General features: G+C 34.9%; 1 protein-coding gene across 1 annotated transcript; it reads left to right on the forward strand.

Annotated features, from left to right (window-relative positions):
• Window positions 1-2757: 2757 nt before the first annotated feature.
• LOC132555547 (4-hydroxyphenylpyruvate dioxygenase-like) lies at window positions 2758-22127 on the forward strand. Its single transcript, XM_060219898.1, has 12 exons — window positions 2758-2768; window positions 2878-2904; window positions 3489-3551; window positions 4022-4172; window positions 5696-5778; window positions 6981-7174; window positions 9056-9133; window positions 9597-9759; window positions 12196-12267; window positions 12687-12803; window positions 12933-13055; window positions 15972-22127. Exons 1-12 carry the CDS (start codon window positions 2766-2768, stop codon window positions 16044-16046), a joined length of 1149 nt encoding a protein of 382 aa, XP_060075881.1. The 5' UTR covers window positions 2758-2765; the 3' UTR covers window positions 16047-22127.
• The last annotated feature ends 683 nt before the right edge of the window (window positions 22128-22810 follow it).

The raw sequence follows: 22810 nt of genomic DNA on the forward strand, positions 1-22810 counted from the left end.
TAAAATTAAGATACCATCCATTTCACTCATACTTAATAGCACAATCTTTTCGGAAATATGTGTGTCCATCAATTCTACTTCTGCTGAAATCCTGAAAACTAATTATATTCAGCAATTTAGTTTCGGACAGGTACGGTTGGGCCCCTCAATCTGCATGTGGCGAATATTCCAAAGTCCGGCCTCGATCCCGATCTATGCCTGACGTTTTTCTTGTTAGTTCAGCTGATGCAGCAATTTCAACTGCTTACGCGAAAAGCTGGGTCGCTTTCCTTTATCCGGTCGTAACGGCACGCAGGTTCCACGGTTTCGTTCCGCTTAAAAGCACTTGTTAGCACCCCATTTTCGTTCCAATATGACGACCAGTGACAATTTTACCAGATACTTTACTTTAAATATTTATATTTTGGAAGATTTCTAGTTTCTGATACATTGTTTTCGGACATCGACAATAATAATGATTTTGAAACAGCTTTATCATTAAGAGCAAGAAAAAGACATTAAATCTGATCGAGATTTTAAATTAATTAGTCCAGCTTACTTTATCATAAACTCCTCTGCAAAGTCAATACAATCAGAGACGTGTGTGATATATACGTCTCTGATACTATGTGAGGAAAAGTCATGAAATAAGCCTCAGATAAGGATAAGACATAAGTAATTATAGATTATAGATCAACTACTTATTTAAACATCAAAACAAACCAGTACCATGTGCATTGAAAAATACGTATTAAGTAAATATTTTTAGGAATTTATTATTTTATTGTTGAATTATTTGTTAATCAAATGAGTATAGATGTCAATGACCATACATATTTTTAGTTTGATATTAGAAACTTCTGTATTACTGTTTTCTTGGTGTTTTCACAGTTGAAGACAAAACAGATAATATAATAGCATATGATAATTATGAAAATGCTTACATTCCTTGTTAAGAAAATTATTTTTCAGTTATGCGAAAATGTTATTTAAAAATGATGTTCCCAATCAATGCAAGAACATGTATTTTGGGTAAATAAAATTCTATCAATTGATAACAATGCATTTTCAAAGAAGCCAAGTTTTTTTGTTTGTTTTTTTTTTTTTTTTTTTTTGTAACATTTGTTCTTATTTCAATTGCTACATTTATTGGCTTTATATCAGACACTTTCCGGTTTCCTATTATTTTTTTTCTTTCCTTCTCAGCAGAGTTCCACAGTAGTATATGAACTGTGGTTGATGGAGAACATCACTTAAGCATCAGATGAATTTCTCATACTAAATGGCGTAAAATCAGTGTATTTTTAGTAAATGCTGTAATTTCTATTAATTTTGTTAATTATTTTAATTGAAGTAAATCAACGTTATCTATGTATGTGTTTTCTAATGTACACAGTACATAGCTGTGTGTGATTTATCCATCAGGGATTGGACCCAATCTCTCGAATACAAGTTTCCATTTCATTCATTTCACTTTACTCTAAAAAGGTGATTGAGGTCCTATTTTTAGCTGTCAATTTCAAATTACAATGAAGATTTAACTGTAGAATGAGTTATTGTAAAAACAACAACTGCTGCATGTAATTGGTTTGTTTATCTTTCTACACTTTTCCTAAATTCCCACTTTGCCTTAGCCCAATTCCTATTTCGCCTTAGAACATTTCCACCTGTTTCATACCAAAATATGTAACTAAGGTGAAATGGGAACACACCAAATTACCAGATCAAGCAAATTCTTGAATTTAAAATCAAATAGATAAACTTTTCATGTTTTGATTACAATTATTTTCAAGAATGAGTATTACATTTTATAACATTATGTGTTTGGAAAAGTGAATTATTACAATTCATAAAATATAGGGTAGTTTCGCTCTCCTTACACTACTGCTAGTCTTCATCCAATTGTAAAGTTGAAAGTAATACATCAGCCAAACTCCTGATCAAATTAATCACTAATGTCGTTATATTGACTAATGTATTACGGTAAATATAGTCCTATGGAACACTTTGTTGATATAATACAGAAGATGAAAAACTATTTCTCATTTTTAAATTTTGGCTAAAAAACATTGCTGTGAGAAGGTCAATTAAGAAGTAAATGTGTTAATAAACAATGAAGTTTATTATCAAGGGTAGGAAATTGATTCAAACATTTATAAAGTTTGTCGTTACTATAATGAAGGTAATGCATGAATATTTTTTTTTCTTTTATACATGAAACAGGAAATTATTAATCAAAGTGTAATACCATTGTAGTAGTATGATGCAACTCTGAGTTAGAATGTTATTGTAATTTGCTGAAAACAGAAAGTTTGACAATACAATCATCATAAGACTCTGGAACAGTTATTACAGAGATATACCATACAAATGTGACTGAATTAATTAGTAAGTTACTCTTTAAACAGGATAATGCCGCAGGATTACTTTTCCAAGCTCTGTAAGAATATGATCAAGCCTATCATTATGAATAAATAAACCAAATAAACCCCAGTACTGAAAATTATTTATCAATCATTTGCTATTTATAATATATATATATTTAATATTGGACCTCTTCAGTCAAAACGTGCCTGCGAAAACGGCCAGAAACGAAAACGACTGGTCTGTCCGTTACAACTACATAAACGACAGGACTCCGAGTGTCGCCACCTCTGTTTGGGGGTGTGGAAAGTATTAGTTTCTAACGATCGCTACCATTAGTCAATTTGGAGGTGTGTCTATAAAAAGGAACTAATCATAAACGTGGTTACATTTGCTAACAGAGGCACACGTTCAAGGACAAGATGGTGAGTGTTGACTTTGTAAACTGTTTTGTTATTAGGCACAAGTAACCATTTAGATCGATCTTAGATTATATTTCATCATGCTTAGTATCATATGTTTATCTAATTTCAGACAAGCTATACAGACAAAGGCGAAAAGGTACGTGACATTGGATAGATCAGCACTTTCACGTCCAATTTTATCTGACCTGAGTCAACAAAAACAACCAGGATGAGATTGATACTGTAGACATCTCTGACCAGTTTTCATGGACTGACAACCTTTACCATTTTAGCTAATGGATTATTTCTTTTCTTTTAATACCCTAAATAAGTCATCAATTATACTTCCGGTTGCATTCTATACTTGATGGGACACGTAGACGCGTCTTAAATTTTGTGAGAGTTAATTCCCTTACGTTGTGATTGGTTTGAATGACAATATACTTGTACATCTATCGTGATGGATTGTAAATACTTTTTGGGTAGCGTCACGTTATGTTGACTGTAATGTAATGTTATGTAATTATACAATATACACGTAAAAAAACCATTATACCAATACAATAAATCAGCTGTGAGAAGTAAAGTGGGTCATTAGTTCAACTCTGACAGTCTAATGAATAATGTATGTTGTTGACTTTTGTGTTTAGTATTATCTATTTGCATTTGTGATTATCACTGTACAAATGTTTTTTTTTTCATATTTAAATTAACATATATACAAGATTGCTATTTTTACAGCCTGAATCAGGCAGATTTGTCAGCTTCGATCATGTCACATTCTGGGTTGGAAATGCCAAGCAGGTAAAGTCTGATCTTAGTAAATTATATAAAGTTACAGAATACTATACATTTGTACTGTATGCACGTGTATTCCTTTCTGGATATAGGAACAGAGTCACAGACGACATTAGTCATTCCAGTCATTTCCCTACACACTTGTATATTAATAGGTATATACCGTAGCCAGGGAAGATGTTAAAATATTTTGTTGGAATAAGTCTACTTTTTGTTTCTCCTTTTTTCCCTTGTTTGTTTTTAATTGGTATTTTTTTTCATATTCCTTGCATTTTTAATTGTTTGATGTTTTAGTAATGTTACATTTACATGTATGTGGAGTTGGGGGTGGGAATTGGAAAAACAGAAGGAAATTTTTAAATGTTTTTCAATAGATATTAAGGTTGAATTTGGTGTCATACTGCTGTTTATTTTTTACATATATGTACTTTTGTGTTGAAGGCAGTGTTCTATACTACTCTGTATTTCTTATGTAGGCGGCGTCCTACTACTGTGCAAGGCTCGGATTTGAATTACTTGCCTACAAAGGTCTGGAGACTGGTAGTCGTGAAATGGCAGCACATGTCGTCCGCCAGAACAAAATCGTCTTTGTGTTTCAGTCCATGTTACAGCCAAACATACCAAAAGGTCAACATACTTATTTTTTTTTTTTTTTTTTTTTTTTTTTTTTTTTTTTTTTTCAATTACAATTCTATTTTCTTATTGTACATGTAGATTATTGCAAATATAAGCTCGCAATCATAAACTTTTCACTGTTCAAAACATTTTGATTTATAATACTGTACAACGGAAAGGTTATCCTGGACTAGGTTATATTCCTGCCAAAGACAATATTTTATAGACTTGATAAATGTAAATTATCAGAATATATAGTTTCAAAAAGTTTTCTGGATAACAGAGACCTGTTTACAATATTGTTTCAGAAAAGGAGGGTGTTTCTTTCTAATTTTTGCCATTTCTAATCATAATAATAATTGATAAATCAAATGCATGAAATTCAATTCCAGTTTCAGGGGTCGAAATTAACTGTTTTAGGCACTAGCAAACCATTGCTAGTGCCTAAAATTTCCACTAGCAAAGATGATGAACAAACTAGCAATTTTTTGGTGAATAGGTTTGACTTTTATTTACTGTTATATTGAGTTTTTCAGGAACTGAGTGATATTGGAAAAGTTATCCAAGACATTGGATAAGAATGGCTGATTGCTAGCTGTATCAACATTTTAAATCTATATAACTTTGAATTTATCAGTTTTCTTTTTTTCATGTATGAGCTACATCTAATCTGACTGTCATATGATCAGATCCATTTATAAATGTAACTGTACCCAAATTTATATTATTTAAAAAATTGTTCACATAAACGATCATTTCAATAAATTATTATCAAGACAACTATCTTCCGTGTTCTCGGCAGTCATTGCGCCATACTGTATTAACAACATCGTTACTAGATGATTTGTTGTATCCTAGAATAATATTCAATTCTTTTTCTCATTTCCGTACTGTTTTTAACGTGGCCGTATATGCACGTTGTTGTGGCAGTGATTTTATATCAGCAGCGTCAGAAGAAACGCTCTCCGATTTCGACGATTTATTTTTCAGAAGGGCCAGGCTGCGGCTTTTGACTATTGTCTTGGTCATCACAAGCACTGTCAGATGTTTTCCTTTTGAAAAAGTTTGTTATCATAGCTGATATGTCGCATTTCACATGATGAGCAGACAGAAATCGTAGAGTTTTCCAAGACAACTTTTTATTCGGTTTACACATAACTATCAAGGGAAAAACTGGAGGAATTCCGAATGTATTGATAATCTATGTCACTTTAGCTTTTGTAACCTATTTACACATTTAAAGGCAGACGGAGAAAGGCATTTTGTGACAGATGTTTCGTCAAAAAATAGTGATTAGGTATAGTTCATTTCCACTCGCAAAATTTTACTAGTACATTATTTTCCAGCTAGCAATTACCAGATTTTAGCTGGAATTTTTGCTAGTTGTATATAGGGAATTTCGAACCCTGCAGTTTGAAATATCTAAGAATCAAATTTGAGAGGAGGGAGCAATTTATAAGAATAAGTCAGAAGTATCCATTAGCAATCTTACTGGGTTTGATTAGCTGTATAACTAAAACTGGTTTTATTTTTAGAGATGGGCGATCATTTAGTAAAACATGGAGATAGTGCCAAGGACGTCGCCTTCGAGGTGGAAGATTTAGACGCCATATTTAAGGTGAGATGTCTCATGTTTCATCACTATGGTTTCCTGTTGATTATTTGAAAAAGTTAGTTAAGAACAGGAATTTTCTTAAACAGCTGTATAGGTGCTAAAAGGAGGGCGACCATGACTTATTTACATCTGATATTTTCCTGGAAGAAACAATATGTTGTTCCTTAGGTCTTGATTCCAAGAAGTGAAGAATGTGAAGGTATAGTTTTACCGCAAATGATAGGATTGTAATTGTAATTAGGTAATTGTAAACTTTACCACTTAGTTAAATGTCAAATTAATGCAAATATAAACATTAGCTTGAATAAAAGCCCTTATAACACATATCAGTGCTAGTAGGCTCCACAGTGGTCATTTGTCTGTAGGCTCCACACTGGTCATTTGTCTGTAGGCTCCACAGTGGTCATTTGTCTGTAGGCTCCACAGTGGTCATTTGTCTGTAGGCTCCACACTGGTCATTTGTCTGTAGGCTCCACAGTGGTCATTTGTCGGTAGGCTCCACAATGGTCATTTGTCTGTAGGCTCCACAGTGGTCATTTGTCTGTAGGCTCCACACTGGTCATTTGTCTGTAGGCTCCACAGTGGTCATTTGTCTGTAGGCTCCACACTGGTCATTTGTCTGTAGGCTCCACAGTGGTCATTTGTCTGTAGGCTCCACAATGGTCATTTGTCTGTAGGCTCCACAATGGTCATTTGTCTGTAGGCTCCACAGTGGTCATTTGTCTGTAGGCTCCACACTGGTCATTTGTCTGAGGAAGATAACTTAGTAGTCATCAAAACCTCACACTCAAATCTTCAAAAGTTTATGTAGTAAAAAATTCATTCTATTGACATTACCAACCCATAGAAAATGTCCTGAAATATGAAAATTGGCTGATTGTTTTCAGGAAAGACAAGTTTTTTTGTTCATGAAAACAATTCTGTTGTTTTGAAGTCATTTTGAAGGGTGTTTATAGGAACAAGAAAACAATTAGCATTTAATACACAGTTACACATGCAATATCATTTTAGTTTTGGTAGAAATCTTTGCTGTATGATAATCATCAAGCCTACAAAAAACATTTCTCTCACAAACCGAAATAAGTGACCCTATCCCCCTAATTGTCATTTCTTATCTACTCTTAAATATTTTGGACTATTTTTAAGATCTGTAATTGAAAATACAATTTGATATCTGGTATAAATGTGTGTTGTTCCTTTTACAGCGAGCTATAGAGCGAGGTGCTATTGTGGTCAAGGAACCATGGGAAGAGACTGATGAAGATGGCACTGTGAAATTAGCCATGGTGAAAACCTATGGGGACACGACACACACTTTTGTGGATAGATCTAAATACAAGGGTGTCTTCCTCCCGGGATATCGCGCCACAACTTTCAAGGACCCGCTCAATGACCTACTGTAAGTTTGTCAAATGTGTTGTGTTTCTGGTCTCTAAAAACTTCTGACCTGATACAAACACTTTGATGGTAACATGGTCAAGTGGTGTTATTAATAATCTGTGTCTAGGCTCACTCAAAGGTGGCCTCTGATTCCTGATAATCTGTGTCTATACTTACTGAAAGGTGACCTCTAATTCCTAATAATCTGTGTCTACACTTACTGAAAGGTGACCTCTAATTCCTGATAATCTGTGTCTACACTTACTGAAAGGTGACCTCTAATTCCTGATAATCTGTGTCTACACTTACTGAAAGGTGACCTCGAATTCCTGATAATCTGTGTCTACACTTACTGAAAGGTGACCTCTAATTCCTAATAATCTGTGTCTACACTTACTGAAAGGTGACCTCTAATTCCTGATAATCTGTGTCTACACTTACTGAAAGGTGACCTCTAATTCCTAATAATCTGTGTCTACACTTACTGAAAGGTGACCTCTAATTCCTGATAATCTGTGTCTACACTTACTGAAAGGTGACCTCTAATTCCTAATAATCTGTGTCTACACTTACTGAAAGGTGACCTCTAATTCCTGATAATCTGTGTCTACACTTACTGAAAGGTGACCTCTAATTCCTGATAATCTGTGTCTACACTTACTGAAAGGTGACCTCTAATTCCTGATAATCTGTGTCTACACTTACTGAAAGATGACCTCTGATTCCTGATAATCTGTTTCTACACTTACTCAAAGGTGACCTCTGATTCCTGATAATCTGTGTCTACACTTACTCAAAGGTGACCTCTGATTCCTGATAATCTGTTTCTACACTTACCTGGTATTCTAAATTGGCCTCTGATTCCTTATAGTCTGTGTCTACACTTACTCAAAGGTGACCTCTGATTCCTGATAATCTGTTTCTACACTTACCTGGTATTCTAAATTGGCCTCTGATTCCTGATAATCTGTGTCTACACTTACTCAAAGGTGACCTCTGATTCCTGATAATCTGTTTCTACACTTACCCAAAGGTGACCTCTGATTCCTGATAATCTGTTTCTACACTTACTCAAAGGTGACCTCTAATTCACGATGCAACATTTTCAATCCTTTTTTCATATTTAGCATTAAGGCTGATGGGACAATGTGAAGTATGTAAAAAATCTATCTGATAAGGTCTCCATTAGGTTGTTAAATGATGGCAGAAAGTTTAAGGTAAACTTTGTTGTTTCTGTGCCTCAGATTTGTTCAATTTTCCCCAAAGATTGACTGAAAACTTGGTACAATGTTCCTTTAATGTGGATCTAACATGGAGATAAGATCATTTAAAATGGGGACTGCTAATAAGCCCATCATCAGATGCCTATGTCAGTCTCTATATTTTAAGTATTTCACATTATGTCACTATTTGCAAAGTTCCCCTCTTGTCTTTTGAAACTTTGGGTACAATGTCAGGGCTCTCACACCCCATTTTGGGACTGGGGCCCGGGGGCCCTTTGAATTGGGAAAAATAATGGTGTTTTCCTTAGAATTGGGAAAACTTGGGGTCTGTATTGGGAAAAAAAGATACTATTTTGCATTGGGAATTCGGCCCCAAATCTGGCAGATCGAGAGCCCTGAATGTACCCCTCACAATATACATTGTATTTATATAGGAGACTGCTTGTAAATGGGAGGTACAAGTCACTGAATTTTACCAATTTGGTTGGGGGGGGGGGGGGGCTTGTACTCAATTTGGTTGGGGTTATGGGGAACACTGCTATATATATGTCACTGTTTATCTCTGTACACTTGGTTAAAATTTGTAATCAACTGATCTTGTCGCACTTTACTTTATATCAAAGCAACCTCATGACATCTATTTTATCGTAATATACATTATGCATCACTGTTTTCAGTCCAAAGACAAACTTGAAATTCATCGACCACATTGTGGGAAACCAGCCAGAAGATGACATGGTATCTGTGGCAGAATGGTAGGTTCATTTGTCTTACATGTTCTTTTCTATTTCATTCTACTAACCCTATATTCAAATATCATAAAAAATAACACTATAAACTAAATGTGTGTGATGATATATGTACAGCTTTGTGTTCAGTTTACTTTGAAACATATGCAAACATGAAAGTATTTATTTAATGAAATAGATATATGGGCATAATTTGTACAGATGTGTATTAGTGTCATGTACAAGTTAAATCTCTACCTCAATTTAAGTGACTTAAAAAATCTCTGGGTTTACACTGGATATTTATAGACAGACTCCTATATAATGTGAATTTAAAAACCTGAAAATTGATCCAGATGATAAAAACTTCTTGGTGGTCATGGAAACAGTTAGCTGGTCCTGATATCATTTAAACATGGTAAGTAATGAAGGAAGGATAGGTTTATCAATTATTTAGTAAGTATGAAAAGTTTTACTTGTTATTTGGTAGGTATGAGAGAAACCTGATGTTCCACAGATTCTGGTCTGTGGATGACAAACAGATACACACAGAGTACTCAGCCTTACGATCAATCGTGGTTACTAACTATGAGGAAACCATCAAGATGCCCATCAACGAGCCAGCCACAGGAAGGAGGAAAAGTCAGATTCAGGTGTGTAAAACTGACAGAGGATTCGTTAATCTGAATCATGATAGAGGATTTGTTAATCTGTATCATTATAGAGGATTGGTTAATCTGTATCATTATAGAGGATTTGTTAATCTGTATCATTATAGAGGATTCGTTAATCTGAATCATGATAGAGGATTCGTTAATCTGTATCATTATAGAGGATTGGTTAATCTGTATCATTGTAGAGGATTCATTAATCTGTATCATTATAGAGGATTCATTAATCTGTATCATTATAGAGGATTTGTTAATCTGTATCATTATAGAGGATTTGTTAATCTGTATCATTATAGAGGATTCATTTATCTGTATCATTATAGAGGATTCATTAATCTGTATCATTACCTTATATCTGTATATATCTGTAGCAATCCATAGAAATGAAGAACAGTTCCATATGAAGTTGTGTTAAAGATCACCGACAATACAAATAAAAAGTTACTTTTGCATGAAAAATCATGAGATAATATCTTAAAAAATTGATTGGTGTATTGCCCGGTGTACAGGTAGCACTGTATCTACCTGTAAACAATGTCAACAGTTAAAACATCTAGAGTTCTTTCCCTTTGTTGATCATTTGTGACTTCAAATCCGTCATCAGACACATATTTATCAGTAATGTTTATGAAGACTGTACATCGGCTGTATTTGATTTAGTAAGTCTGTCCAGCAGATGTAAAGTTTGTTATCAGACCAGAAGAGTTTGAGCCTCAAGGTAGCTAACTAAACACCAGATAATTTGTGCAATAAATCATATTCTAGCTTGTCCGATGCCAGCATAGATTATAGACATACAGTATTTTGATGAAAGGCGATTGTAACTTATTTTAACTTCTATTTATTCACTGCACATCTATATTTACATATGCGACAACTTTCGTGTATCTGAAGACATTATCATTCTATATAAATTAAGGGTTTTGTACTCTCTGCAGTGATGGGAACCGTCTTTTACTATTTTTCGGATTTTATTCAGATCTCAAAAATAAAAGAAAATTCCTTTTAATCTAAACATAATGTGTTTATGAAATGCAATATTCATCACATTATTCCTTGCTGTTAAGTCTAAAGTGCCCAGGTCTACGTAAGTAAACACCTACCCGTGGGGAAATTTTTATGCTTACTGGCAAATTTTGTAATGCATAAAAATGAATTACTATTTCAGCTTCCAGTTTGCTTTCATCTTGGATTCTGTGATGTATCTAACTACTTTCATGCTTGTCAGTAAATACATAGTGTTAAGCTGTTTGGATTTGCTTCTGGTGTTTTTTATCTGCGTATTAAGATATAACATTATCTCTTGACAATTGTATACATCTTATTGTAAACGATTGTCAAAAAATCAATCTTATATCTTGTACACCCCATGCCTACTACACTCCACTCCATTCCTCACAGAAAATGCAGTAAGTACACATGTAAGCTGGGATAGAAAAACAAAGAGAAACACAGAGCAGGACTTTATATCTTCGATGAAAGTGTACAAATTTCACAGTAACACATGCACACGTGCTGTACAACATCAACAACTTCCACATGTTGTGCATTAAATGTGTAAATATAGATGTATCATATAATTATCACTTGGTGTTTGCCAATTGTTATCCTAGAACAAGGAGATGTAAATCAATAGTTACTGTGAAGTCTGGTATTAACTGTAAAACCAATGTATTTGCTGAACTGTTTTCAAAGATAGCTTAGGACACTTCATAAATGCATCCAGTGAGCAGGAATCTATCTCTGCTATCCTTCCCCACCATCAGTAAAGGTTTTATTATATACTATAATCATGAAATACGTAAATGTGTAATTGAAAGAATATATAAGTATTCTGTCAGAATTTTTAAATGAAATAATCAATGTTATCTAATTTTATTCTGATATACGTAATAGTTTACAGTAGAGTCTATAATAATGGTACAATATCCGATCTCTAAGTCTGCTTAGCCTCAGTATGAAAATATACGATTAAATGTGACGTAATGTGACCTGGTGGTGAGTATTTACACACACCTGTGTCCAGGAGTGTAAAGGTGTCAAGGTATATTTCTAACATGAAAAGGATGTCAGCACTAGCTGAAATTGATATATATTTTCTAATTAACATTTTGGGCAGATATTACAGAGTTCACAGAAAGCCAAACCGTGAACAGGTAGTCAGACTCACCTGCAGCCGAACAACCTCGGCTACAACCAAATCGAGTGGGGATATCTATGTCAAAATTTGGATATATACAAAATATTGTTGCCAGTGACCTTTAAACCAGTAAAACCAAAAATGTGTATTTCATTACGGTGTTGTATTGTCCTATTTAAGATGCGTATTGAACCTGTGCTATGAGCCAATTAAAGACTTTTCTTGAAGTTTATGTTGTAAATCTCATAACTGGTCTTGTTTTGTTTGTTTGCTCGTAGGAATACGTGGACTTCAACGGAGGAGCTGGAGTACAGCACATAGCAATGAACACAGACAACATCATAGAAACTGTATGTTAGTCATGAATTTCCCTACAAACCATACATTAGTAGTGAATTTCCCTAGAGATCTTCCATAGTCATAACTTGTACTGATATGGAAAACAATAAAAAAATTTTTACCAGGTTGAATATTGAATTTAATGACGAGTTTTAATGTTGAATGAGTAATGAAAAACATCGTTTTTACAGATGTGTTAATTTGAAAATGTAAAATCAATTTGCTTTTCCATATTTTGATTGTGATATGTCCTAACATTTAACAAAGCTGCTAACAGTATTTACATTATCTCGGAAACATGTTACTGATTTGATGTTCTGTGTGACTCGTCTGATTTCATCAGAACTGAAAATTGAAAAATAAATGCCATACCCAGGAAATTAAGATACTGAAAATGTCCAGGACTAATTGAAATGTAATTTTTTTTCAGGTATCACGTATGAAAGCTCGTGGTCAGGAATTTCTCGAGATTCCTATGAAGTATTATGATAACCTTAGAGAGAGGTTAAAGCACTCCAATATCAAGGTCACCGAAAACATGGATACTGTACGTATTGGCTTTGTTAGGAAAACTTGATATCTGATCACTATGTCAAATATTACTGTAATTTCAGTAAATTGCCTAATAATAAACTATTATTGTTATTTGTGATACTAAGAAGACTTATTGTTACAGCTACAGAAGCTAAGGATCTTGGTTGACTTCGATGAGAATGGCTACCTTCTACAGATCTTCACAAGGATGATGCAGGACAGACCAACACTTTTCCTGGAGGTCATTCAGCGACACAACAACAGTGTTAGTATATATCTACTGTGGTATAGGGGGAACACAACAACAGTGTTAGTATATAACTACTGTGGTATAGGGGCAACACAACAACAGTATTAGTATATAGCTACTGTGGTATAGGGGGAACACAACAACAGTGTTAGTATATAACTACTGTGGTATAGGGGCAACACAACAACAGTATTAGTATATAGCTACTGTGGTATAGGGGCAACACAACAACAGTATTAGTATATAGCTACTGTGGTATAGGGGGAACACAACAACAGTGTTAGTATATAACTACTGTGGTATAGGGGCAACACAACAACAGTATTAGTATATAGCTACTGTGGTATAGGGGGAAACAACAGTGTTAGTGTATAGCTACTGTGGTATAGGGGCAACACAAATACAGTGTTAGTATATAGCTACTGTGGTATAGGGGCAACACAACAACAGTGTTAGTATATAGCTACTGTGGTATAGGGGGAAACACAACAACAGTGTTAGTATATAGCTACTGTGGTATAGGGGCAACACAACAACAGTGTTAGTATATAGCTACTGTGGTATAGGGGGAAACACAACAACAGTGTTAGTATATAACTACTGTGGTATAGGGGGCGACACAACAACAGTGTTAGTATATAGCTACTGTGGTATAGGGGGTGACACAACAACAGTGTTAGTATATAACTACTGTGGTATAGGGGGCAACACAACAACAGTGTTAGTATATAGCTACTGTGGTATAGGGGGCGACACAACAACAGTGTTAGTATATATCTATTGTGGTATACGGAGCAACACAACAACAGTGTTAGTATATAACTAATGTGGTATACGGAGCAACACAACAACAATGTTAGTATATACAGTGTATAGGGGCAACACAACAACAGTGTTAGTATATAGTATATAGTATATATCTACTGTGGTATAGGGGCAACACAACAACAGTGTTAGTATATAGCTACTGTGGTATAGGGGGAAACAACAATAGTGTTAGTATATAGCTACTGTGGTATAGGGGGCGACACAACAACAGTGTTAGTATATAGCTACTGTGGTATAGGGGCAACGCAAATACAGTGTTAGTATATAGCTACTGTGGTATAGGGGCAATACAACAACAGTGTTAGTATATAGCTACTGTGGTATAGGGGGAACACAACAACAGTGTTAGTATATAACTACTGTGGTATAGGGGCAACACAACAACAGTGTTAGTATATATCTACTGTGGTATAGGGGGCGACACAACAACAGTGTTAGTATATAACTACTGTGGTATAGGGGCAACACCACAACAGTGTTAGTATATAACTACTGTGGTATAGGGGCAACACAACAACAGTGTTAGTATATAGCTACTGTGGTATAGGGGGAAACACAACAACAGTGTTAGTATATAGCTACTGTGGTATAGGGGGAAACACAACAACAGTGTTAGTATATAGCTACTGTGGTATAGGGGGAAACACAACAACAGTGTTAGTATATAGCTACTGTGGTATAGGGGCAACACAACAACAGTGTTAGTATATAACTACTGTGGTATAGGGGGAACACAACAACAGTGTTAGTATATAGCTACTGTGGTATAGGGGGAGACACAACAGTGTTAGTATATAGCTACTGTGGTATAGGGGGAAACACAACAGTGTTAGTATATAGCTACTGTGGTATAGGGGGAAACACAACAACAGTGTTAGTATATAGCTACTGTGGTATAGGGGGCAACACAACAACAGTGTTAGTATATATCTACTGTGGTATAGGGGCAACACAACAACAATGTTAGTATATAGCTACTGTGGTATAGGGGCAACACAACAACAGTGTTAGTATATAGCTACTGTGGTATAGGGGGCGAAACAACAACAGTGTTAGTATATAGCTACTGTGGTATAGGGGGAAACACAACAACAGTGTTAGTATATAGCAACTGTGGTATATGGGGAAACACAACAACAGTGTTAGTATATAGCTACTGTGGAGAGTTAATTACTTTTGAAAATATTGACAATAATTGTCATTCTGTTTATAAATTGATTTTTTTTAAGAATTCTCCTAATTTACATTTACACAGAGATAATCAAGTGCTGAAAAATGCTGAAATAATATTTGAAGAACATCAGGACATTAGAAATGATTATCATTCAGATTTTTCAACATCTGAGAAGTACATATGAGTGCATAGTTATGAATGTGATTCACATGTTGAGAGTTTGGAGGTCTCTCCACCAGTAGAAATCTCATGAGGTGTTTTGAGACGTAATTATTTGATAAATGAAAGAGTTGGATTTAGAAGGATTTCACATTATTAGTCTGCTGCCTGTGAAACTGAGGGGGAACTATGATTTTCTGTCCTTCCACCAGTCCCTCTGACAAAATTTGAGTTGTTGGGTCTAGGTCAACTGTTCTTTATAATCGGTTACTCACTAATCATATTGTTTTTTGTTTTTTTTTCCAAATTTATGCTAAACTGCGCCATCTTTATAGATTATTACAATATTATCATCAATAGTATGTGAGGACCATCATGTAGTAATTTACCAATACTCAGTATGCTTGTTAGCTTCGTTCAAATCAAGTATTAGGCTTTCATATCATGTAAACCACAGGGGCCTTAAACAGTGTTTCTAGGGGATGAGAGCTTGTATGTTATACTATCCCAGGGGCCTGTAACAGTATTTCTAGGAGATAAGGATGTGTATGGTATACTGTCACAGGGGCCTGTAACAGTATTTCTAGGAGATAAGGATGTGTATGGTATACTATCACAGGGGCCTGTAACAGTATGTCTAGGAGATAAGGATGTGTATGGTATACTAAACAAGCCCTCAGTCCCCAGAATGTTCAAGTTGGTCTTTATTTCATGCTATCATATGACTATGAATTGATGATTTAATAAACACTTTTGTTTTACTATTTCAGGGATTTGGAGCTGGAAACTTCAAGTCGCTGTTTGAAGCTATTGAACTGGAGCAAGCAGAAAGGGGCAATCTGTGAAAGGATAGTGATAATGTGAGCCATGATGAGGTTGTCATGTCCTCACAAAAAAATTCTTATATATACAGTGGGATGTGATGTGAAAGTGATGATAGATTGCTTAAAGGAAAGGAGACATTGGTGGACACAGAACATTGTGTGCAGCATATGATAACATATCTTTGTACAAAATCTCTTCCATTCGCTTTCTTATATACACATTCATCAATCAAAACATTTTAATGTATTTGAAACCAGACTTGTAAGTTTAACTTACTAAAGTTTGGCTTGGGTGTTAAACACTAGACTTGTAAGTAATGTACTTCAGGTTGCCTGTTATGTTAGACACTAGACTTGTAAGTTTAACTTACTAAAGTTTGGCTTGGGTGTTAAACACTAGACTTGTAAGTTTAACTTACTAAAGTTTGGCTTGGGTGTTAAACACTAGACTTGTAAGTAATGTACTTCAGGTTGCCTGTTATGTTAGACACTAGACTTGTAAGTTTAATGTACTTCAGGTTGCCTGTTATGTTAAACACTAGACATGTAAGTTTAATGTACTTCAGGTTGCCTGTTATTTTAAACACTAGACTTGTAAGTTTAATGTACTTCAGGTTGCCTGTTATTTTAAACACTAGACTTGTAAGTTTAATGTACTTCAGGTTGCCTGTTATTTTAAACACTAGACTTGTAAGTTTAATGTACTTCAGGTTGCCTGTTATGTTAAACACCAGACTTGTAAGTTTAATGTACTTTAGGTTGGCTGTTATGTCAGACACTAGACTTGTAAGTAATGTACTTTCGGTTGCCTGTTATGTTAGACACCAGACTTGTAAGTAATGTACTTTAGGTTGGCTGTTATGTCAGACACTAGACTTGTAAGTTTAAGTTGTGAATGGTTAGCTGGGTTGTAAGTACTGAACTTGTAAGACTTTTATGTTGATAAAATGACAGCTTAGAATTTCATAAGATGATTAATATGATTTTTTCCTGTTGTCAATTAAACAAATTCTTTCAAGTGCATCACATTTGAAAATATATATCCTTACTTACAACCAAACAGATGATCACTAATTTTAATATCTGTTATATTGGGTGAGTTCAGTGAATACTGAGAATTTAAATGAATAAATTCCAACTTGAACCTTACATACAAAATGCAGATAATTTTTCATTGTTATAGTATAGTAGAGAATGCACTTTATCAATTTAAAATTATCTAGATGTATTGATTAAATATACATTAATTAATTTTTCTTTTGTGACAAACATCATGATGCACAAGATTTCCTGGCGAGTCTAAAGTATCGTTCACACATTTTTTCCCCCATGAGAATTTTGAAAATTTGGCAGGTATGGTAAGTTTAACTTAGGTACGCTTCCCTTGGACTTGAATGATGCTGTTCAATTTTTTCAGTATTTTAATTTTTTTTTTGGGGGGGGGAGTTAGAACTTGATCATGCTTTACCAATTTTCCTTTCAATCAGATATATACCAGTCCAGTATTAGAGTGATAATCTTGTTTGTGATTTACAATCATCTGTGTTTGTTTTAGGTATATATTGTTGTCTGGCAGGTGACCTCAGACCTTTTTACAATCGATAAGGAAATCATACCCTGGTCACCACAGTTGAGTGGTTCATCCACTTCACTACTGGACCATCAAGTAGAACATATGTTCTTCTATGTCATGTTTTACAGTGGTGAAGTAGTCTTATGATGAAACTAAGGTAACACAGGCAAGACCCACTTCATTGATGTTTCAATCAGCACAAACTGATGAAGCAGGAAACAGGATGCAGGACTAACTTAACATGGCTAGTCTGCTGAAAGGTCAAGGGTCGTTATACTGAATGTTAATTCCAATAAATAAGTTTAAAATTGGAAAATGTAATTTCACTACTCAGTGAAACATTCACAGTTCAAGTCAGAATAGTATTCGTTGATTTTATCATATACATATGTACTAAACTCTTCAGCATTATAATCAGACATTAATGTGTGGTGTTGGTGTATTAGTCAGAGAAATGACAGTCTGTTCATAATTTTTAATGTCATGGTTGTGTCTGTTATTGTTGTCACGTGACCTAAGCTGTTGAGGAGAATTAAGACCTCACATAATCAGAAAATAATTATAATGATAAGTATACAGATAGCCTTATGAACATGTATTAGAACCATGAATTCTGATTATTTACAACTCTGTAAAATTTCACAACTTAAAGAGTGTAGCATTGTGTTGATCTGTGTTATGATTGGTTTTAGTATACTTCCCATGTACCCAGCTATTAAGTGACTGTAATTTACCAATCAACACTCTTTTATGTGGGATCTTTTTCTTTTAAATAGTTATATGAAATGCATCCCTCCATTTTTTTTATAAAGCTCACCTAGCCCTAATGGCCAAGTTTACAACAAGGGTGGGACCCAATAGGGAAATTATGTCAGAAATTAAATTAATTAATTTTAATTAATTTCTTTATTAAATATCTGAATAGCTTAATGAGCCGGATGAGCGATGCAGACCCATTGGACATCTTGTTTTTTTTCTTTGTTTTTTATTAATAGCACTTTGTGGAAAGTTTAAAGAAAGTCACTAGAATTAGGAATCATATACAGGAAGGAAAACTGATACAAATAGAGCTAATGGATCTACTACTAAACAGTGTAACTGGTAATACGTGATGTGATTAATTATGTAACCTATACAAAGATATTTTTTTTATTTGCAGTATTTGTAAATATGGATTATCTAACAAACATTTAATGCTTTATATATAAGATTCTTTAAAAGTGTGTTCAAGATTGGCAACCAAGATCAGTTGTACCTTGTTTCCAAACTTAAGAGCAACGATGAATTTTCAGAAAGAGTTAACTCACAGAAACAAGAGTTTAGTATTTGTCCAAAAGTGGGCTGATTTCAAGGACAACAGAGAATTTCCCTTTGACTGGTCTTTGGCATTGAAAGATACATTTATGAAGCCTACATAACATCAAAATGCTGATTCTGTGGTATAATGACAGATTCATAAAACACAAGGTGAGAAATATTTCTATTTACATCTAATATATATAAACTTTATCTATTTTACAACAATTGTGAAACAAGCTTTCAGCTTATATCAGTCACTCTTGTTGGCCTGGATGGAAGCACATGGGAGGTGTTACTGTGGGAGGAAACTGGAGTACCCAGGGAAAACCCACATATATTCGGGCTGGTCTTTCCATACCTTTTTATGTCCTTTTCAGGATTTGAACCCCGGACGGTTAGGTGAAAGGCAAGTGTGCTACCACTGCACCACCTGACCATCCATAAACATAACATGTAGTATTAAAGTACTGGAAACTTACATACATGTAACCTAGCTCTGAACTTTCCCAGCCCTGAGGCAGCTTGACAAAGATTGTGTATACTGTAAACCTGCAGCCCTGAGGCAGCTTGACAAAGATTGTGTATACTGTAAACCTGCAGCCCTGAGGCAGCTTGATAAAGATTATGTATACTGTAAACCTGCGGCCCTGAGGCAGCTTGACAAAGATTGTGTATACTGTAAACCTGCAGCCCTGAGGCAGCTTGACAAAGATTATGTAGAATTCGGTTCGACCGTTCTCTACTTGTATTGAGGATGTAAAATTTCTTTGGATATAGAATGTTTACCATATTGGCATGTACAGTCTTTAAACTATGTTTATTCTCTTGAACAATATTTGAAATTAAATAATACCTAAATTATGTACAGTTATATGTAATGTTGAACTAAAGGTGTGAAGAAAACGGTACTTCTAATAATCCATGAAGAATTCAATCATTTACATTTTCTTTGAAATAAGAAAAACAAATAAATAGTTTTACTGATATGAAGAGTGAAGAAACAGAGAAGTTTCAGTTCTTTGTTGGTTTGGTGTGTTGGTGATGATTCAGAATTGTAATATTTGACTTTCTCCTCTTTATAACCAGACAGGTGTTACTGTGATCAGTTCCATGATATGTATTTAGATGTTGGTATGATTTATCCCTTTTTTTATTTTAAAAAAAAAAAAAAATTTTTTTTCTGTTTTCTTGTGTGATTATGGCTTTGTTTGATGTACTAACTGTTATCTGGACCAAAAGAATAAAATGTGAATGTTTAAACATAGGGAAGTGTTCTGTGCAAGCATGTCTTTTGATGTTAGTTTTGGAAGACTGACTATCCATCAAACAAGTTTTTGATTCAGTCAAGTTACAACAAAAAAATGGGAAAAAAGTAGCCTGAAATCTTAGGTTAATTGTAAGGAATCACAGGAAAAAAGTAGCCCGAAATCTTAGGTTAATTGTAAGGAATCACAGGAAAAAAGTAGCCCGAAATCTTAGGTTAATTGTAAGGAATCACAGGAAAAAAGTAGCCTGAAATCTTAGGTTAATTGTAAGGAATCACAGGAAAAAAGTAGCCTGAAATCTTAGATTAATTGTAAGGAATCACAGGAAAAAAGTAGCCCGAAATCTTAGGTTAATTGTAAGGAATCACAGGAAAAAAGTAGCCCGAAATCTTAGGTTAATTGTAAGGAATCACAGGAAAAAAGTAGCCCGAAATCTTAGGTTAATTGTAAGGAATCACAGGAAAAAAGTAGCCCGAAATCTTAGGTTAATTGTAAGGAATCACAGGAAAAAAGATTTTGTTCAGGAAATGTGTTAATGGCTTCTCTGGGATCAAGAAAATAAGGAAGATGAAATTAGTTAGAGATGTAACTATAAAATGAATAGTTTATTTACAAACATCAGCACAATGTTCCATATTGTCACATCACTACCCTTTAAGGCTAACACTCCATGCTCATAGAAATGATCTCGTTTGTGGTGTTCTATCAGTTCATTTCCATCGTAGTTTTGATCCATGCCATAAAATGGCTGTTGATTTATTTCTCGTCTGTCCCTCTGTCCATCACACATTGGTTTACTTTTGGGCCTAATTCCTTGTCATTACATTTTCTTTGGTGCTTATTTGTTTTTTAGTGGAATTTCCTCTTGTATCTGTCATTAATGGGATAAAAATTGTTGATTCAATTTTCTGATATGTTTTCTGCTAAATATCTTGTTTTGACGAAAATTGGAAAGCTGGAATTTGACTTTGCTGGATTTCTTGTAAACAGAAGGTATTTCATCAAATGGGAGCAGGGATATTTCCAGTTTAAGTGATGCGGGATGTTTCCAGATATAGTGATTTGGGATATTTCTGGTGAAAATGATGTGGGATATATTCTGTGAAAGTGGTGTGGAATGTTTACAGTGAAAGTGGTGTGGGATATTTACAGTGAAAATGGTGTGGGATATTTACTGTGAAACGGGGATGGGATATTTACATTGAAACAGGAGTGGGATACTTAAAGTAAAACAGGAGTGGGATATTTACAGTGAAAGTGGTGTGGGATATTTACATTGGAACAGGAGTGGGATATTTACAGTGAAAGTGGTGTGGGATATTTACAGTGAAACGGAGTGGGATATTAACAGTGAAAGTGATGTGGGATTTAACAGTGAAAGTGGTGTGGGATATTTACAGTGAAACAGGGTTGGGATTTTTACAGTTAAACTGATGGGATATTTTTCTGGTGAGACAGGGGCGAGTGTATTTGTTTGTATATATATTAGTTCACATTACAAAAACTGCTCATTTGACGAATCTCAGTTATATCTGTAGTTTAGTTTTCTGTTGTTTGAGATTTTTAAAATTCTATTAGAAGTATTCCCTGAAGTATTGACTATATAGCACAGACAGCTAAAGCATGTAAATTACTCTCACGCATTTATGATCTCTGTAATAGTCTGCATAGCAACAGACACGAATATGTCAGTACTTTACTGATATACAAAACCTGACAGAAATGCTGTGTGTAGGGAATTTGTTTATAAATTTTGAAGCTGAAAGTATGGTAACAAGGTACTGGTGACTACAGATGGAAACAGGTGTGTCATCCCTTACATTAGTACTGAGAAGTATGTAACATTCATTGATTATATGACTGGATGAGACAGTTGTGAGCAAAAGTATCATTTTATTTCATGAATATGATTATTTGTAAAATTAACTTCTTGTGTGAAATAAACCTAGAGTTTCTTCTTAACAATGTCTTATTTGTTTTATAAGTGTATCCAGTGTGTGTGATATAGAAACTTCCATCCACATTTGTTTTACTGGTGTTGGATTACAAGCTTACACTTCAGAAAATGTTCACCCTCCGGAGGACATGTTTTTATCTCTTAGTAGTTGAACTTTCGCAGGACTTGTCTTGTGTCCGTTACTTAATGACTCCCTGGAGGACTTCTCTTGTGTCCATTACTAGCTGACTCTGTGGAGGACTTCTCTTGTGTCTGTTACTAGCTGACTCTGTGGAGGACTTCTCTTGTGTCCGTTACTAGCTGACTCTGTGGAGGACTTCTCTTGTGTCCATTACTAGCTGACTCTGTGGAGGACTTGTCTTGTGTCTGTTACTAGCTCACTCTGTGGAGGACTTCTCTTGTGTCCATTACTAGCTGACTCTGTGGAGGACTTCTCAGGTGTCCGTTACTAGCTGACTCTGTGGAGGACTTCTCTTGTGTCCGTTACTAGCTGACTCTGTGGAGGACTTCTCTTGTGTCCGTTACTAGCTGACTCTGTGGAGGACTTGTCTTGTGTCCGTTACCAGCTGACTCTGTGGAGGACTTGTCTTGTGTCCATTACCAGCTGACTCCCTGGAGGACTTGTCTTGTGTCCATTACCAGCTGACTCCCTGGAGGACTTGTCTTGTGTCCGTTGTGACTCCTTGGAGGA

This window comes from Ylistrum balloti, unplaced genomic scaffold (genome assembly GCF_031769215.1).
Source record: "Ylistrum balloti isolate Yb309-2 unplaced genomic scaffold, AGI_CSIRO_Ybal_v1 Utg370504, whole genome shotgun sequence".
In the NCBI taxonomy this organism is placed as follows: Eukaryota; Metazoa; Mollusca; class Bivalvia; order Pectinida; family Pectinidae; genus Ylistrum; species Ylistrum balloti.